At 41.4% G+C, this 18692-nt stretch overlaps 1 protein-coding gene across 1 annotated transcript; it reads right to left on the minus strand.

Moving 5' to 3' along the window:
- Window positions 1-802: 802 nt before the first annotated feature.
- Window positions 803-17363, minus strand: LOC106488527 (BPI fold-containing family C protein-like). Its single transcript, XM_013947398.1, has 15 exons — window positions 17258-17363; window positions 16698-16809; window positions 15040-15168; window positions 13400-13555; window positions 12524-12587; window positions 11643-11703; window positions 10656-10747; window positions 8505-8678; window positions 7719-7772; window positions 6266-6436; window positions 5653-5720; window positions 4210-4252; window positions 3289-3352; window positions 2394-2470; window positions 803-844 (listed from the first exon to the last, which is right to left on the minus strand). Exons 1-15 carry the CDS (start codon window positions 17361-17363, stop codon window positions 803-805), a joined length of 1413 nt encoding a protein of 470 aa, XP_013802852.1.
- Between the last annotated feature and the right edge of the window lie 1329 nt (window positions 17364-18692).

Genomic DNA, 18692 nt, shown 5'->3' on the forward strand with positions numbered 1-18692 from the left:
GCATGGCAGGGATGCAGAGCTGAGCTCTTCCCCGGCCCCAGGGCGAGAAGGGGAGTGCTGCCACGGGGCGCACTGCTGTGAGCCTCCCTGCCTCAGGCCTCCCTGCCTCTCACTATGGTGGGGCCAAAGGAAGACGAGTTTGTGAGCTGCTGCCTTGTCCCTCACGCTGGGTGTGACCTTTGGGCTGGCTGTGCTGAAGAAACAGAAGTGTTTTTTTCATGTGGCTGTGGCTAACACAAGCTACGCATCTGGGTGCGCAGCCCCAGTGCAGACAGGGGCGGTTTTGACCTGGACGTGCTCTGCTACGGGGGGGGGGGAGGAACAGTTTGCCCACCTACAGTCACCACATTCAGAAGGAAGTTATTTAAGATTGGTACAGTAGAAATATAAGATTAACGGGAGTGTCTGCCCTAGCTGCATTTTGACATTGCATTTTTCCTTCTCTTGGGAGGGGGGGAAAAAAAAGTGCACCTTTCTGGAAGTATATAAAGATTTTATTTGAAGAGAGGCATTAATCTTACAAAAACACAGTTTTGCATCAGTAAAAAAAAAAAACAACCCAGAATAAATAATGCCAAATGTGTCATATGTTTTCCTCTGAGTCTCTGCTTGTTACCACTGTTGCACAGCCTTAATTAAACATTCCGTAAGCCTCCTTTGGGCTTTCTCCCCCTCCACAAACCAGGACATCACTCTTGCCAGGGCTCAAGTTACACATTTCAGCAGAATGGGACTGTGCCTAGCCTTCAGAGTCACATTATTGATTTGAAGTTTGTGATTAACAAATGGTCTCTCTCCTCCTTTAGTGTTTGTAGTGAACATCAGTAGAAATCAACAGGTAACCCTGAGGGGAGAAGAACAGTCACTGAAATGCTGTGAATTACAAAATAAAGGTTCCCTCCCACCCCCTATTTCAATTCTATACTAGTGTTAAATGTCATAAAATCTACCGAAAATAGCTGAGACTTGGAAGTAACATGTTTGAGAAGTTCAAAGTACAAAGACTAATAATGACAGTCCCGTCTTCTGCCTCAGGTCCTACCACTTTGCACCGTGCTAGCAACAGAAGGTACATCTGAAGATCGTATAGCCTACCCAGGAAAGTTCATCTGAACTGTGGGGGAACTACTATCATCCCAAGGTGGGATTATTTTTACCTAACTTGAGCAACCTAAAAATTAACCATCTTATCTAAACTCTTCCTTAAGGCTTCCCCTATTGTCAATGCAAACAGAGCAATGAACCTCTGCAGAGCAGTCCATCACAGTCTAATATGGTATCTTTGAAAAATGGAAAGAGTTGCCTATCTGTTTTTATTGGCTATAGCCAATAGACTGGGCTGGAAGTGGAGACTATAAAATTAACTTTTAAATGGGAACCCCATTCATACTGATAGGGTAGAGCAGTTCTCCTGTGTCCTCTCCCATTCCTAGTTACTGATGAAGAGATTGTGGCTAGAGAAAAAGAGGTGGGGAACGGGCCCCACAGAACCACTGAAATCCTTGGTTCATATTTAGCCTTTAAGGTTGTTGGCAGCTTTGGCAACTGCAAGTAGTCTCCAAGTTCTACTTTGTAGGGAATTGGGCTGCTGCTAGATACGTGGGACACAAAGAAAGATTAAAACAACCTTTGCATTTCCTTCCCTGAGTTGTGCTCTGTGCTTGAGCACAAGCAAGGGTCTGGGACTGTCTCTGGAGAGCAGAAAGTGACTGAGAAGTTGGAAGACAAATGGAGAAATTTAACTGCCTCACCCATTTTCTACAAATTCATTTGTCAGCTATTCCCTGTACAGTCTGATTTTCTAACAACACACTGTACATCCAAACTGAGGGCTACAGAGTGCTGCAAGATGTGCAGAATACTGCATGATTTGGAGAAGAATAATCAGGAGGCAGAGGATGTTTTCTGAGAGCTCAGTAACTACCTTTGGCTAATAGCCTCAGCCTTTATCATCAGTTATTAACAAAATCTAATCATACTATGTGCATGAAAATCAAGTTCACTTCTCTCTCACATTTCAGCTATTCTACTGAATTCAGCAGAACTGCATGGGTAGGGGTAACTAATTTGATTTGATTAGCCAAGCTTGAACAAAATTTTAAAAGGCAAGTCTGTTTTCACACTGAATTGGAACTTGCAAGGCTGAGCAAGCTGTGTGTTTAATCACTAAGCGCTTATGTACATAACTCAGTTTTATTTTCTCCCCCTCAAAGAAAGAAACATTGTTTCTTATGGGATTTTACTGGCATTACAGATCTCATTTTAAACCCAGGGCTTTTTGCTACTTAGCTAGCTGAAGATACAGGAAATTTCCTGTGCAAACAGAAGGTGAACAAATATCTAGCCAAAAAAAGAATAGGAATAACTATTTCATAAGAGCGTCAAAATCTCACCTGTGCAATTGTAATATGAGGTCTTGTCAAGGTAGCATTAGCCAGATTAGGAAGAGGGAATCCTTTTGACAGTTTAGCTTAAGAGACAAACACAATGAGTTAGGTATGCAGTAAAAGGGTAATAAATATCCACCCTTCATCAGCACTGTTTATCCAGAGACTGCTAGGTCATCTATAATAATTAACCTCTTAGTCTTCACAAGCAGCCCTGGGAGGTAGGTGTGATGCTCACCTATCAATGGGGAATGAATTACAGATGTTCTTGGCAAAGTGTTGCAGTAAAACCAAGGCATTTCATGTTCAGCGCATTATGCATTACATACTCAGTGATTTGTCCCTAATGACCTGAGGGAGTGTTAATACAGTTCTAGCCTTCACTAGAAGCTGTTCCCATTTAATTCCATTAACTAAGGAAGGTGAAATTCATCCTGGTACAAAGGGCTGGCACAAAGCAATGTCTCCCTCTTTGGGGACTTAAATAAGATTTATGTAAGGCAAAAGCCCTGTGCTGGTCTTCTAGAGAGGAAAACATTTCACACACAGTGGCCCTCAGGCAGGTGTACAGACTGGAGAGACATCCTTCTGGACTGATGCATCAACTGCCTCAGTTATTACTTTCAGAACCACTTCAGAACCTTCACTGATGTAAAGGTGGATGAGTTTCTGGGTCCTTTCTGCCTGGATTTCTCTGCTGACACTGCAAAACAGTGCCAGTTAGAGAGTGTATTCACACCCCTACAAATCAATCTCCCCATTACATGGCTTACTGGTTGATGGTCATTTTCTGCTCAAGTTAATGGAAAGTGGTAATCTAAGCAGTAAAAGTCAGTAGAAGTTACTAGAACCACCCACTGTGCTAGAAGTTTTTAGCTAGTCGTTAGAAATGTAGCCTCACCATTAGCCGATGGAATTACTTCAGTCTGTAAAATATAAGATAGGATGTTCTCCAGAAGTGAGATCTGCCACAGATAAGAAAATTAAGTTAGAGATTACTTCCTGATAGTGGTGGAACTGTCAAGCCCTAATCCTGGATGGAGTCTATAGGCTCACGTTCAACTGTTCAGCTCATTTGGCCCAAGAGAGTCACAAGTTAAAGTGACCTTTGGATCTTAAGTCTTTGAAATGATGCAAAGGAAATGAAATGCAAAATGCAAATGGCTCTCATCATTCTTGGACAACATTTTCATCAAAAACAGTCAATTTCCTTTACTCGTAAGATAATTTATCTCCAACAGCAAAGCAGGACCAGAGCAGTTTTAATCCTCTCTCCTCAGCTTCTCAGAACTGATTGATTGTCCTCAGAATTAAATGACTATCTATGGAGGCAGGGTTTTCCCCTCTACAGCTGTAACAGCACTATTTCAGGCATTTGAGACTAATTTCAGCTCCCATTCCCTACTGTAATTATGAGCATCTGTGATGAGTACCACTGCACCACATGAAGTGCCTCTTGCTCAGTCATGCATGTGATCACTTTGACAGCACACCGCTCTGTCTACTGCTACGTTTCAGATTACTGCTGTGTGTTTCATGGTTATGATTTGAGGCATCTTTGTGCTTGCTGATGAAGTATGACACACCAGTCAGAGAGACTGCAGAGTGTCTCATTTTCAGAGCACTTAACTTGCCCCAAAGAATATACTTTTTTTAAACCCACAGCAGAAAGGTGGCTGCCAGAAGATGGGAAAAGAACCATTCAAGAAATGAAGTCAGATGATTTAGAAATAATAGACAGAATTTAGCTGCTTACTCTTAAGCCTGGCTATCACTGAAATTCTTGATTTGCATTTCCTCTGTGCTTAAACTATCAGCTTACCTCAAAAAAACCAACACTGGAGTGGGTTAGGGAGTACTGAAGCCTGAGGGAAAGAAGAGAAACAAGATGAGTCACTAGAAAGGACAAACGCACATTATTCTAGTCATGTACAGCCACTGCTGTCAGGCTCCAGGCCTTACAAAGCACCCATAAAGAGATTTTTCTGAAGGATTTTGATACTTTTGCTTAATGCTTTGATGTGAGCCCTACTAGGGCTAGAAAGAAAAATTCTGTTCATAGTATGCTGTTGCTGATGATGTCTGTGCTGCTATATGTTTCCATATTCAGAGCAGTTTAGATGAGTACTTATTCAAAATAAGATTCCTAAGGTTCCACAGCACCAGCGCCCCAGCTCTCAAGGCAGGTTTCCAAGCACATTGTGGATTCCCCTCTCTGAATGCTGCTGTGGGAAACTGATAATAACACTGTCCTCCTTAAACTTCTAACATCTCACTAGTGTCCTTAAACTCCTGACAGACTCTGGATATCCTTAACCCTATAACTAACTCCCCAGAAGGAACCTCTGTGAAATCAGGATCCCAAATTCCAGCTATGAGGTCACAGTATACAGAGCTTCTCTCTATAAAATGTGATGTGCTAGATTTCTAAAGGCCTACGGCTCCAGTCGCCATCTTTGTGGCCCTCTGGAGGCTGCAATGCCTCAGCTTGGGAATCTCTGCTACGAGAATATCAACGTAGGGGGAACCTGCAAGGAGCCAAATTCTTTCCTGTGTCTTGGACCACTCTGCAGTTCTCTGGTGGCACAGACGGGCTAGAAAGCTGACCAGCTAGAAAGGGATGAGGGAAGCTCTCAAATGATTCAGGGTCATCATAACTGCCCTCTGCATACTTCTTTTATCTTGCCCAGAGGGGAAAGTAGATGTTAGGAGCAGAGAGGTCTGATGAGCACACTGTCTTGCAGTAATCCTCAGCTGGTGGGCAGTCCCTTGGGGACTGTGGCAGTTGTCACAGAAAAACCTGCTGACTGCTCTAAACTATACAAGCATAGCCACAGAGAATTAAGGAATCACAGCTAGATCTTAGTCCAGATGAAGATCTATATGAATGATTTTAGACTAAATTGAGCTACTAAATCAAATATAACTCCCTAGAACTAATTGATTGTTACATTCACTAATTGCACTAGTTATAGCAGCCACATTGCCTCAGGTTGAGAAAGTCTGTCAAGCTCAGATAGATGGATTCATTACTGAGGATTCATGAGCTACTGAAGCTCAGCAGCAACTGACTTTAACTTGTCACAAGCCTGAGGAAAGATATGGGAGCGCAAACCTTTTTCCTGATGGAATTCCTGCAGGTGAACTCACCCAGAGAAACACAATCATTAAGTTACGGTAATCTGATCATGTGTCTAAACAGCTAACGTTAAGATTATTAACACTGCTTTCTGAATGACCTTGGGCCAATCTGTCCCTGAATTACCTGTTCAAACATAGTGAGCCCATTAGCTTCTGGTCAAATATATTCACAGCAATACTGGTATTGGCTGCCTGCAGAAAAAGAAACCTTGGGTTACCAGGCAAAGAAAACAAAATCCTTGCTTAGAATTAGTCACAAATACAAAAACATCATCTTCTTGGTTATGTATAGAAGCTGTTCCCTATAGGTGCACCTTTCTCCCTAGCTCATGGTTCATGCAGGTTGCATACAGAAAATGTCTGGTTGTCTGAGCGGCACTGACAGGATCTGAAATGCAGGTAATGAGATTTCACTAATCAAAGACATTTTCAGTTAAATGAACAAGATGTCAAGAGACATGACTCATACCTGTAGAACAGGCATTCCAGAGAACAGAAGTTTAGGTAATTGAAGCTGGGATATATTTGGATTTTTGTTCATCTATAGGAAAACATTCTTTCCCATAGAAATTTCCTGTAGGCTAAGTTGGCCCACATAGGCACTGCCCATGACTAAGGTGAATTTGCATGTTTAAACAGAAGAAATCTGGTCCTCTCTGTTTCCATGACAGACTTAAAAGAAGGAAAGAACAAACATATACATCTGATTTAAACGTAGCCTTGTTCATTATACTTACTATGTTCGTTGTGAACAACGATTGGGTGGTTGAGTCTGGCAGAACAGCAAATACCTCCATGGAGCCCTGAATCTCTAGCGTAAAGGAATCCTGTTGTAAGCTGATGATAGGTGTTTTAGTAGCCATTAGCTTCAACATCACTGGGTATGGCGTGACTGAATGCTGGACTACCTGTAAGGATCCAAGGCCAAAAAAGAAAAGTCTGAGAAATGCTTTTTTTGTAGAACAGATCAGATTAATACATTTTCCTCATTCTCCAAAGTAATCATATTGAAGTAGCTCCTTAAGGTGAGGTTTTAAGAACAGCTGATAACATGAGATTCTTTGAGTAAGCTGGAAATAGAAATTTCCTCTGGTGATAAATCAACAGTCCTGGCCGTATCAGGAATGCAGTGGAAAGTTCCTTCTACTCTAGGAATCCTGTTTCCTCTGAATCACTTCCACAAAAATTAAACATTAGTTGTGAACACAGGAAAGAAATGGAACATGAATGTGACATTTAAGTAACAGAACAAAAGAGCTCAAGAGTCACTTTGAGATTCACCCATCCCGTAAGGTAGGTTCCTGCTCTGGACTGTCCTCAGAGCCTCACTCTGTCCTTTGCCTGAGAAGGGAGTAGATTTGCCAGATAAACTTGTTACTTAGAGCAGGGGGATGGAATATTAGCATCAGAACTCAGGGCATTTTATGGAGAAGACCATATGATGACAGCCTTTGGAACAAACTTTTTCGATTTCTTACGGAGGAACGTAGTATCATCCTGCAAGCAAACAAGGACATTAAGTTCTTGGAACCCCAAGTCCAATTTCATCCATCCTTGGCATTAAAAGCCTGGGATCTCTTATGCTCATATTTGATTGCTCAGCCTGTCTGTCAAGTCTGGTAGAAACCACGCAGGCTCATACTCTCTCTCCTGTTCTATTCATTGTCTCTCTTGAAATAAATGACAATCCTGTATATGTCTAGTTTTTTCCATAGATACAACCATTTTCTGCCCATCTGTCAGCTTGCCTTTTTTCTGCTAGTGAGTCACAGGCTAGCAGTGAAGCAAAGGCAATCATGCAAGTATGGGCAGGGGAAAGGAGTTATTTCTGAGCTGAGGCCAGTCAGAACTCTCTCAAAGCAGGACTCTTGACTGAAAGCTTTTTCCTACCCAGAACTGGTTTTAGGTGGAAACAACTATGGCTTTGGCCCAGTGCCCAGAGCAAAGATTGATGTGCAAGGTTATGGGCTGAGTTTGGTAACAGCTCAAGTCATTCAATTGATTGTGGGGGCTGGAGTTGAGAAGGCCCATCTGCTCTGCTCTTAGGATACATAGATGTTCCCACTTCTCTGCTGCAAGAGCCCCCTGGCCCTGCAAAGTCTTTGGAATATACCAGTAATCAGTTGTCTCACACCCAGGGGGGCCAGAGATAGTGGTTTCCTAAGGGTGTGTGGAAATAACAATACTCACCTCAGGGATGATACTGCCAAATATCTCTGTGCTTATATTAAAATAACTGCAAGTCTGCAAAAAGAAAAAGAAAAGAAAGACATGAGTTTACCAGGCATGATTTTTATGCCTGACTTTTCTTTAAATGCTTTATTACTGTCATTTCAATGAATCTTTGATTTTGTACCTTTTGTTCTCAGAAATATCCTTAAAGGACTCAGCATACTTAAAGCTGCTTCCCAGTAACATATGCCAAAACACTCTCTGGGGAAGCAAACACTTATTAAGACCTTCTGCAGAAGTACAGTTGCAATAATATTCTTAGAGTCTGGGCTGCAGACTTTAGGCTTTGGGACTTACTGAACCTCCTGGAGACAGGACAGCCAAGCCTGCCTGGCCTCCAAGCCACAGCTGCTGTGGTTTGTGACATATGCTCTGCTTCCGTGGCCCCTGTAGTACTTTGAGTAGGTAAAGGGCCCTTAGAAAATGGCCACTGAGGCAGCTAATTCCCCAGGGTAAATCCTCTTTATCCATTTCAGAAGGGCCTATACCTCAGATCTATAAAAAATACTATTTTGCAGGAAAGTTGCCAGCATTTGGTACTTTGCTCAGTGTAACTAGGCACCTCTGGCTATGCGCTGAAGAATCTATATAGCACAAAACAGCATAACAGTTCCTTAATGTTTATGATCCACTGTCACAGGACTCACAGGCCAGTTAGCAGTGAATCTTCCACTACACTGACAAGTGTCATGTCTTAAATTACTTGGACAACTCTGAACCCATTCCTCTGTGAATCCTACTCACCTCTTCTGCAATGGTGATGTTGAAGGCTCCTGCTGTGTAGTAAGCAAAGGAGGAGGTCTGAAAGAAATACTCAGAGAAGGCAAGGTAGAGCATGGAGTCACTTTGGTCTGGGACAGTGAAGGGTGCTGCCACAAAGGGGGGGGCAGTATAGTTTCCACCTGGGTAGACTATCCCCTGAAAAGTATTGTGAGAAATAAAAATCAGTACCACTCAAAATTTCTGACTGACTTTAAAGTGATTTCAGACAACAAAGCTATTTTCCTTCTCCTTGTTCCCCAACTCCCAACATCAGCTCAGGCTATTCATTTAAGTGTATAAATGAGCACAAAGGCCTTGCAGCACACCCCAAAACCCTTGCTCTTTCACGCAGGTTGTGAAGATAAATTCCAGAGATGGGATTCCTCCACAGAAGACGCCTGAAATCTCCCTTTTGAGATGCAGATCACCTACTGAAGACAGTCTACCCCTCAGGAAATAAAGCCTGTTATTTAAGGGCCTAAATATTGAATGAAGAGCATGACTAAGCATAACTATGGCTCCTTCTTCTAGAAAAGCTTCTTTACTTCTTCCTTTCCCTACCTCCAGGGATTGAAACCTGAAAACTGCTAGCCTGAGCTATCCAATAGTCTCAATTAGAAGATGGATCTCTAAAACTACAGAGGCCTTTCTAGCTAGGATCAGGACCTTGTTCTACCCAGAAGCAAACTGGCAACTTGTGCAGGCAAAAGAATGCCAGTGAGATAGAAAGGAAAGACAACAAAACTTGTTGTCAGACAGCAAAACACCTGTGTTGTCTTTTGCACTACCCATGATATTAGCCACGGCTTGCAGATCTAATACTTCCAAAAGCATCTAGACAAAAAGTAAAACCTATTTATAGTGAGGAAGGTTAAGAATTCAGAAGTTAAGACTTTTTTTTTTAATATCCCTTTTATCAGTTCCTCCTTTCTGTTTCATCTCAAATATATTCTGTGTGTCTTTACTTTCTCAACCCTTCCTCACCTATCTCTACATTTCCTGTCACCTCTTAAGGACTATCAAAATGCTTACCAAATGTTGAGTCTCTTTGCCCATGACCTCTACATTCAACCCTAACTTTTTGAATTTAACAGCTGTTGACTTTGTCTTTTCCCATGTTACATCTTACATGGGAGAGTAACTCTTGTAAACACCCATGACATTACCATACTAGTCTACCTTAAGTCCCTCCTTAAAAACTACTTTGCCCAGAGGAATTTGACAGTGGTCACAGAGTTGTTGTCCTGAGACCAATGTCTACCATACTGACTGATACTGGCTCATTGATCTTTTGTATTCCTGTCTGCTTTTTTTCCTGTTGTCTCTTGTTTATACTTAATTTATAAGATCTTTGTGACAAGACTGTCTATTTGTTCTCCCTTTGTAGAGCACTTAGCACAAAGGGTTTTAGGCTTCATTAAGGATCTTAGGTGCTATGATGATGATGATAACTACCCTCAGCTAAATCACCTTTTCACCTTACACAGAATGACAATCAAGTCATTCTAGAATTAGAATCTTGTCTAATGCTGGTCTCAGTGCCTAAGAAGAGTTTATTTCTTTTTGTGTTTTTCTTTATTTGAAGGAAACTTGCATGGCTTTTGACCTCTGCAGCAGTCCTCAGAATTCCATACATTTTCTAAGGGTCTTCTCTCTTCCCATTCAAAGTGTCAGAGGCTTAATTCTTGCTTCTAAAGGCTTGCTCTGTCTTTTCCTCTCTCTCCTGACAGCAGACTCATCTAATTCACTGAGATGTGTATAAATCTTCCCTGACTGACTTAACAAAGAAGTCCCAGATATTAACCAACAGTGACAAGGAGAAAGATGGATACCTCTTCTTCTCTCCTTTCACTTTCTCTTTTTCCTTCTAAACTGCTCAGTCAACTTTTACTGCTCCCTACTTGCTGTAACTGATTCACCAGCAATTAAAAAAAACGGATGTGGCTTTTGAATAATTCATTTTACAACAGGATTGTTAAAAATGATCACAATAACAAATGCGATAGTGCTTTGGAATGTCTGTCTTCTCTGATACTGTGTCTTAATGTTCAAAACAGCAATCATATTCATCTAGAAAGAGGATCATATCATAATAAAAAAGCAATCTTGGCAAATAGCACTACAGGTAATTACCTTTAAGTCCAGGTCAATGTATGGTCGGGAGACTGCTGGCAAGCTGTTTAAAGAGTAGTCTATTTCAGCCAAATCATCAATCGGCATTAGGACTGTAAGGGTGGCAAATAAAACAAAATGCCAGATATTGCAAAAGCACAGAAAGAATTTTAGGTTTAATTAAAACTAAGTCATTTTTTGAAGGAGAATATACAAGGTTGTCCCCAAAGGGGAAAAGAGAAAAAAAAAAAATCAGCGGAGGATCTCCTAACATGCATTCTGATTGAAGGCTTGCTGTTTCTTCTGGCAGTTACCTGAAAGCACCTCCTTTAATTTTCCTAGCATTTTCCCATTGTAGAAAAATAAGTTTGGTGTAACCACAAAAAGGAAATGACTTTAGCAGTACGTCGGGGCAGGAGAAGGTACTGGACTTTCTTGTCAATCAGTTCTGCATCCATTCAAAGAGCATCTAACTTGCAGATGCTTTCCCAGAAAGCTTAGCACCTGAACTGCCTAGGTGCTACTGTGTATTGCATGCAGTATCTGCCTAACAATTTTGGTGCCTAAATACCTTTGCAAATCTGGCCCAAAATGGTTGCAGTGAGAAGCTTTTTACAAATGAACTTTTTCATTTTGCCTTTGGCAAGTCAGATAAATAGCCAAGTATGACCTAAATTTCCAGGCAGGTTAAGAGAGCTGCCCTCAGTTTTTAAAGTGCAGGTACATGGAGGACTCATGGAGCATGGGACACGGGAAGGGAAAGCAGCCTCATCATCAGTGCTGCTTGCTAAGCAGCACTTTTGACGATAGATGTGCAGACTGCCACATTTGCAAGTTGAGAATCATTCCTAAGTTCTTGGCTCCTCAGAAGTATCCTGCAAGCAAGGCAGAATGTGGGGCTCATACTGCTTCTGGAGGCTTTGCTGAGCAGCTGCTGCTTAGGGAACTACAGAATCTCACTGAGCAGGAGACAGAAAGTACAAGGAAAAGATGTCACTAGTGACTCACCATTCAGTGATCGGAGGTCTTCATCTATCAGCTGGATCCCAGATCTGATGTTGGGACATGACTGTATAAAAGCACACTCAAGTTATGGCTTGATTAGTGTGAGCCTGTACCCACTGCTCTACTGTGTGCTGGCAAAACTGTCTGCATATGTGACATACATTGCAGCATTTGTCAAAGCTCCTGAGCTAGCTTGAGTTTAGCTATCTGGGTCCCCAACGCCAGTATTTACTGCAATGTAAACATATCCTATGTCAGAGCTGCCTTTAGGCAACGGTCAAAATAGGAAGTTGCCTAGGGCAGCAGCCTGATGTGGGTGACAAAACTAGAGGCTTAGACAGTATGAGAAGGAGACAGATCTCACGTTGGTATCACAGCAGAGATCCCCATTCTGGGGCAGAAACACAGCCACCTCAAGCTCTGTCTTCTCTCAGAGGCTATGGGCAGGTTGTCATCTGAACTACTCACCTCTTTGACACTATGAGATATATGTATATCATACTATGAGATGCCATACTACAAGATCTGTATGTGTCACCTAATACATGTTTTATCCCTCAATCTGCTGAGTACAATGATTAACCAATAACCAAGATGCTTCTAGATACACAGGCACAGACTTCTTCTGCATTACAATGGGAAAATAACTACATGCTGCTGGCCCTGCTACTGCCCTGGTTGAACCTAGCTCTGCATCAGTCAATATCTTGGCCGTGAACTTGGCACTTTATCTGAAAGCATTTCTGACTGGCAAAATGCTGATGGTGCTCTCAGACCAGAATCAGATTATACTATTTTTCTAGTTCTTTTGCCAAGTTCCCAGCATTGACTTGTGAAAGTCATATTTCTTAAACGCTTCCCCCTAAACAACTTAGAAGACTTACATTAGTAGCCAAACTTCTGTGAATGGGTTTCTTCAGATACTTAATAAAGAAGTTATGCAGGAAGCTACAGGAAAGAAAAAAAAAGCAATTCACAGGTCAAACACTACAGTCATTGACAGACTTTTATACTTCTTGGGTATACTTATTTATAAAGCTGTTCCTGTAAAAAATCAAGTATCTCTGCACATCACTAATTTAATGGCCTCGGAGTTGATATTTGAATACAAACTGGGGCTTTCTGAAATGTAAGCACTGTCAGAGGGCCACCTTTTGAAAGGAGACAATTTCAGCACTGTTCACCTCAATGATTAGACTGGACAGGTTATATTACCACCACCGTGTATATACAAACACAGAATAAATAAGCAGTCTGTGCCCCAGGAGCTTCCAATGCAAGAAAAAAAAGAAAAAAGGAGACAAAAGTTGTATTCAGACAGTGAGAGAAGAAAACAATGAAATAATATTGCATAGGGTTGTAACCAGAGGCACAACACGCAGCAGCCTTGTTGCTGTTTTTGTAGTGTTGTGACTACAAGTGCTTAAAGCATAGTACAAGCATGCAATTCCTACCTAGGGTTGAGGATTAAAGCAGCATTTGGAAAGAACTGTGTGCTGAAGGAGCATGAGGAATTATTTGATCTGACAGAATTGCTCTATTTATCCTCTACTCAAGTGACAGTGTGGACAAATGGCACAAGGACATTGGTCAAATTTGGCCTGAGGAAACACATTTTAACACTGGATTAGGGCTCTGATTCTCACCTGTGATGCAAGTACACTCCTAAAAGCAATTCTGGGTGCCCTATTTTGTGAAGCTGTCTTTGTGCCATTGACAGTTACTTTCTCCCTGAGTATATACAAAACTCTTGCACTTACCCACGTTTTCCATCCAATTTGATGTCTACATCACCAGAAGTCGTCTGGCAGCTTGTAAGCGATATCAGTGTATGACCTATGTTATCCAGGGGTGTGGAAAAGATTGCAGTAACAAATACCTTTGAAATGTACACCGTGCTTCTTCCAGTGTTTTTGCTGCATAAAGTAAAAATACATAAACAACTGAAAGAAAAATCTATTTTTAGGGAACATTCAAGACTCAGATTAACTCTCAGACAGACTCTTCTGTTCATTGAGGATGAAGTAAGACAAAGTTGTTTATCTGAATATTTTTCATTGCATTTCTTATAATGAAAATAAATTCTAATAGAATCCGCAAAGAATCAAGTTTTCTACAAAGTAGTATACTAACACTCCATGTTAGGAGCTTGGAAAAAAATGGATTTGGGGAAGTTGTTAATTCACCATTTTACAGTAATTCATTCCAGTTACAAGACAAGTGTTTCCACAACAGAGGGAACTGCAATATATCTGATATTGGTCTGGGCAAGAGAACTGTACTGGATCTGGTCTGTTGCTGTCTGAGCAAGGTCCATGCATAACTGATGTCAGGGAGCCTGGTGTGCCCTTACAGGCTCTGCAGTCCCTACCCCACCACCCTCCCAGGGATTTGATGGCCCATGCTCAAGACCAGCTTTGATATAGTGCAGTTGTGTTATCTTGGATCAAACTGTTGTGAAAACAATTCAGTTGTGAGAAAGAACTGTGAGAAGCTTCACTGAGGGTCTCTGCCCCTTGGCTTGGAAGCTAACATTCAAAGTCAGGTCCTTGCCTGAGCTACGTGTACAGCCTTGTACCTCATTAATCCTGATGGTGCCTTGCTGGCCTAACTTCCTCGCTTGGCCTCAGACCTGCCTCATCCTTATGGACTTACGTTGCAATTTGGACTGCCGGCTGAGCCTGGTCACTGTTGCAGATCTGCTCTGCTTGCCTTTCTTGGGTACTTCCTGATTAGTTACTTGCCCCTGCTGCCATGCCATCATCCTCAGCTCCCTGCTCCCCTGCCCTCACAGAGCATCCAGCACTCCCTATCCCTGACAGCAGAAGTCTGGAAGTGCAGCTCAGAGACTGCTGTAATTCAGTCAGTTTAGCAATATAGGTAATGTGAGTTGTAGAGAAGAAAGAGGAGGGATTTCTTTCCTCTGAAGCAGCCCAGGACTGGGAAGGTGTGGAGACTGATATACGGATCTTGCTGAATACTTGTCCTTTTTCCATTGGCTTCTGAGCTGCTTCTCTTGGAGAGAGCACAGAGTTTCTAACAGTGAGGCTGCACTTTAAATACCAGTGAGTTTAGTATACTAGACTGTGATCCGCTGTCTCACAGTTTTTCTAAATGTGTAATTAGCTACAGGCTGGACCATGTCAAGCATTCCACCAGAACTTCGATCTTTTACTACCCACAGAGATGCTACTTTATCAGTGCTACAGATTAGTGGACTAGGGCTATCTCCCACCAGCAAACCTGTTGAGAAGGACCAGTCTACTCCTGGCTTATTGGTGTTAGCTGTTAAAGAGCAACTTTGTCATGAAGAGGTCACAAGGAAAACTAAACTTTGCATTTTTATCTTTATATCCTTTTTCATCAAGAAAACATCCGGGATACATCAGCCTGTACTTACAACATCCAGGTTCTTATGTTCCAGTTCATATCAATGGTTAAAGAAGCATTTCCAATCACCAGTTTTATCCCCATCCCAGGTATGAGAGAGATGGAAGCACTGGGGAATTCAAGAGCAGTGACTCTTATTCTAGAACATGAGGGAGATAACGGAGAAAAAAAAGAATATGAATAAGAAAAAAGTTTGTACTCCAAGAGTCAGGGTGAAGCCACAACAAGGTTTAAATTTCAGTCACATACAAATTCCCCTCAGAGAGAATGAAATGGTAGGATGTCAGGATAACTTTGACTCCTTGGGAGTCACAGCCCTTTATGGAACCAAACTGAATGTTTCTATTCCCTGCTTGTATGGTTTGCATTGTCTTACAATTGATTTTCTGGTGAGAATATTTCTGAGATTAATATCAAATCTGTTTTCTGTAGCATTCCTGAAGTATCTATTTACAATTTCCTGCAACTCAGCTGGTTAGTAAACAAAACAGAGATGCAATTATAGTAATACTCATTCAACTACAGACACAGATACTAATTGTACTTTGAATTCTTTACTCTCAGCTGTTGCTACATTCATACAAGTTCAGCTATTACATTGAGTCATTCCTGCTCTTGTTTGCACTTTTTCAGGCTACAATAGGTGTAACCCTGCTCCTATGTCCTAACATAGTTTTACATTCACTTAGCACAACTGAATAGGCAAATTGGTTAAGTGCTTGTCTGAGCAACCAGCAAGGTGCCTAATTAACTTTGTACACATGTTGCAGACTAAGCACTGAAGTGCAAAATGTTGCACCTAGACACTGACCTTTGTGTTTATGCATGAGGATTCTGTATATTTTAAAACTTTGCTCTTTTACTATTTCAAATCATGCAACATTTCTGCATCTCTTATGCAGATCTTAAGGCTGACTGCCTTTAGGGAGACTTGGAATCTGCTATGTGGCATGTGTACTGTCAGAGTCATACTACCAAGCAGGAGTATTTATTGAGATGAAAGTCCTGGTGTTTACAACAAATACAACCAGCAACAAGCAGAATACAAAGCTGACATTCTTTCTGTCCTGCTGTTAAAACAAGCCTGTAAATCCAATGATAAAATTGATGTGGACAGCTACCAGGACCATTACCCAAGTTACACTGCATAGCATTTTAAAATCAATTCTTATGGATGCATTCTACATCAGCAGCTAGTTCTGATCCAGGTTCCTCTCTGGTGCACTTCAGCCACCTGGAAATTAGATATCTGGTGTAAACTGATTGTCTGGGCTCCCTCTCTATTCAGTGGAAAAACATCAGCATCTGCAGAGGATGATCAATCTCATTCTAAAATAGGTGTCTAAAACAGAGGTGGAACTGCCCTCTGAGTATGTGAGCTCTCTCCACTGATCACAGTAAGAGCTTAGTTGACTAAATTAGACCAGATAATTAATTTCCATCTGGAAAAAAAAAAAAGTGAAAGGAATCACTCTTTATGTATGTTTGCTGTGATTTCATCAGGGTTTGGATGAAGGTCCCAGGTCACAAACAAGGGTGTCCTCCTTTAAGTGATAGTTACTGTAAAACACATTGACATTCCCACAATTATGCATGCACAGTGCTACATATAGTGATAGTATCTTAATCTTATATGACAAAAAGCTATTTTGCAGGATTGTTACTTACCTTGAGATGTTGTATTTGACATTACCAAGCCCAAATTTCTCATAGCCACTCAAATCAGGGAATTGCTCCTTCTCCATGTTCTGCTTCAGGATCTTGAGCCCAACCTCCTTGGCTACAAGAAGATAGTAATCACTTCAATTGCCTTTGATACTGACTGGAAGTTTATGTTTATGTGCTTTCAGTTTAGGGGATTTTAAACACTGCCTGCTTCCATTTGATTGGATGGACACAGGGACAGAAGGATGAAGGTGTCTCATTTGAGGCCCAGCAGTGCTATTTCAGGTCTCACTCCTGGTCACTGCAAGAGCTAAACTAATTGATTCAATATCTGAACTCAGATGAACCTGGATATGTTGTACTGGGCTGTCAAGCACCTTTCTGTATGCCACAATCATTTCTGCTTTATTATATTCTTACACCTTCCTTTTCTTTATAGCCTGTGATCAGCTCATTTCCTCCCACTGCCCTCACTCCCTAAGATGTTTGTCATATCAGAATTCAATGCAATAACACCACCAGCTCCTAAAAAATATAACAAACAAACAAAAAATCACACATACCATACTCCAACCCCTTCTGGCTGATCCTCACTTTGAGCCCAGGGTTAGCTTTGAGTTGCAAACTGAGCAAACTTAAGAGGAGCAGAGAACAGCAAATCTTCAGCATCTTCTTTGTTTTTCACAGGACCTGTTAATAAATGTTGGTAACAACAGTGGAAGTTCATGCAGAAAGCATCATAACTGACGGAGGGTCAGGAACCTTTGTCACATGGTGGCTGTACTCTTTTCTCCCCTGGAGTGAGTTGTTCTGTCATCAGGTTTCCCTCCAGAATGGATAAGGTAAATACCCAGCAACCGTGAAAGAGGTAGCTGGTTTTCCACAGATTGTTTGGGAAATGGAGCTCCTCAGGGTGGAGGACAAAAGTCAGCCAATTCGTCATTCACCTTGGCAGGAAATGGAGAAGGTGCTTGAGATACACCCACTTGGACAAATCCTTTTCAAAGGGGTGTGCGATTGCATTTTTAGGTTGTGATCCGCGCCCCCCCCCCCCGTACCAAAATAAGGAGCCTATTTTTCCCAAAATATGCGGAGCTCCAAGTATCTGGTGGTGATTCAGCAGAAGTCACTGGAACTTCACTGGAACTTAGCACTCTGGAAAATCTGTTCAGCTCATTTAACTATAGACATGGATACCCCCGCTTTAGGAACCACTTGTTAAGATCTTAGCCACAACTTTAAGAAGCCCTTTATGATCCCTCCCGGCTCAAAAGGAAGTGATTTTTTTTCAGCAGAAAATGTTTTTGTATCCCCTCACCTGTGTGGTAATAAATGCATTCAGTTTTATTCAAAAACTCTCCTTGCAAACTTCATGGTCAAATGGCCATTTATTTTTGCTTTTTTTTTCATTTCTATTTTGGAATATATTTAGGTTTTGGTCCATGATGGAGCTTTATTTCTCATCTCAGGCTTCCAAAGGATCCTTGTTAGTGTCCTGTGGGAAACTGGGAAAATGCTGAAACAAATCCACCAGTTCTACTTTATCTCACATTTTTATTTTTTCATTTTATTTTGCTCACACCACTACTGATTTTTAATAGGGTCGAGTGCCATGATCTAGCTTCTCAAATTGGCAGTTTTGTACCTCTTTGTCACAGTCCAGATATTTTTCATGTTTTCCCCATTGGTTTTTTTTTTTGGTGCCTATATATTTCTTCAGTTGAATGAACCTGAGATTTCTAGCATCTTTTTGAAAGCTTGCTATAGCCTGCCCCTCCATTCACAGATAGGGGCTTCAGTGCTCAAAGCATTTTACAAGAACAAATTCATAATAGCCAAGTGAGTGTGTTTAATAATAATTTACATACTATTGCTAGTCATTTGGTTCCTTTAATTTTTCAGCTTGTTTGAGCTTATCAGCAACTGGCTGATTTCTGTTCTTTTGTCTCCTCTCCAAAAAATTTAAGGGGATATTCACAGCCTGGGACAGTGACTTAA

Source organism: Apteryx mantelli, chromosome 1, assembly GCF_036417845.1.
Source record: "Apteryx mantelli isolate bAptMan1 chromosome 1, bAptMan1.hap1, whole genome shotgun sequence".
NCBI lineage: Eukaryota > Metazoa > Chordata > Aves > Apterygiformes > Apterygidae > Apteryx > Apteryx mantelli.

Bases quoted from the DNA above. Each gene is read 5' to 3' on its own strand.
- LOC106488527 (XM_013947398.1), bottom strand. From the start codon at position 17,363: ATGCTGAAGATTTGCTGTTCTCTGCTCCTCTTAAGTTTGCTCAGTTTG. The intron at 6,437-7,718 runs GTGAGTATTGTT...GGATCCTTACAG, and splicing joins TTGGCAGTATCATCCCTGAG to GTAGTCCAGCATTCAGTCAC. The intron at 2,471-3,288 runs GTGAGGCTACAT...TTGTCTCTTAAG, and splicing joins AGTAATTCCATCGGCTAATG to CTAAACTGTCAAAAGGATTC.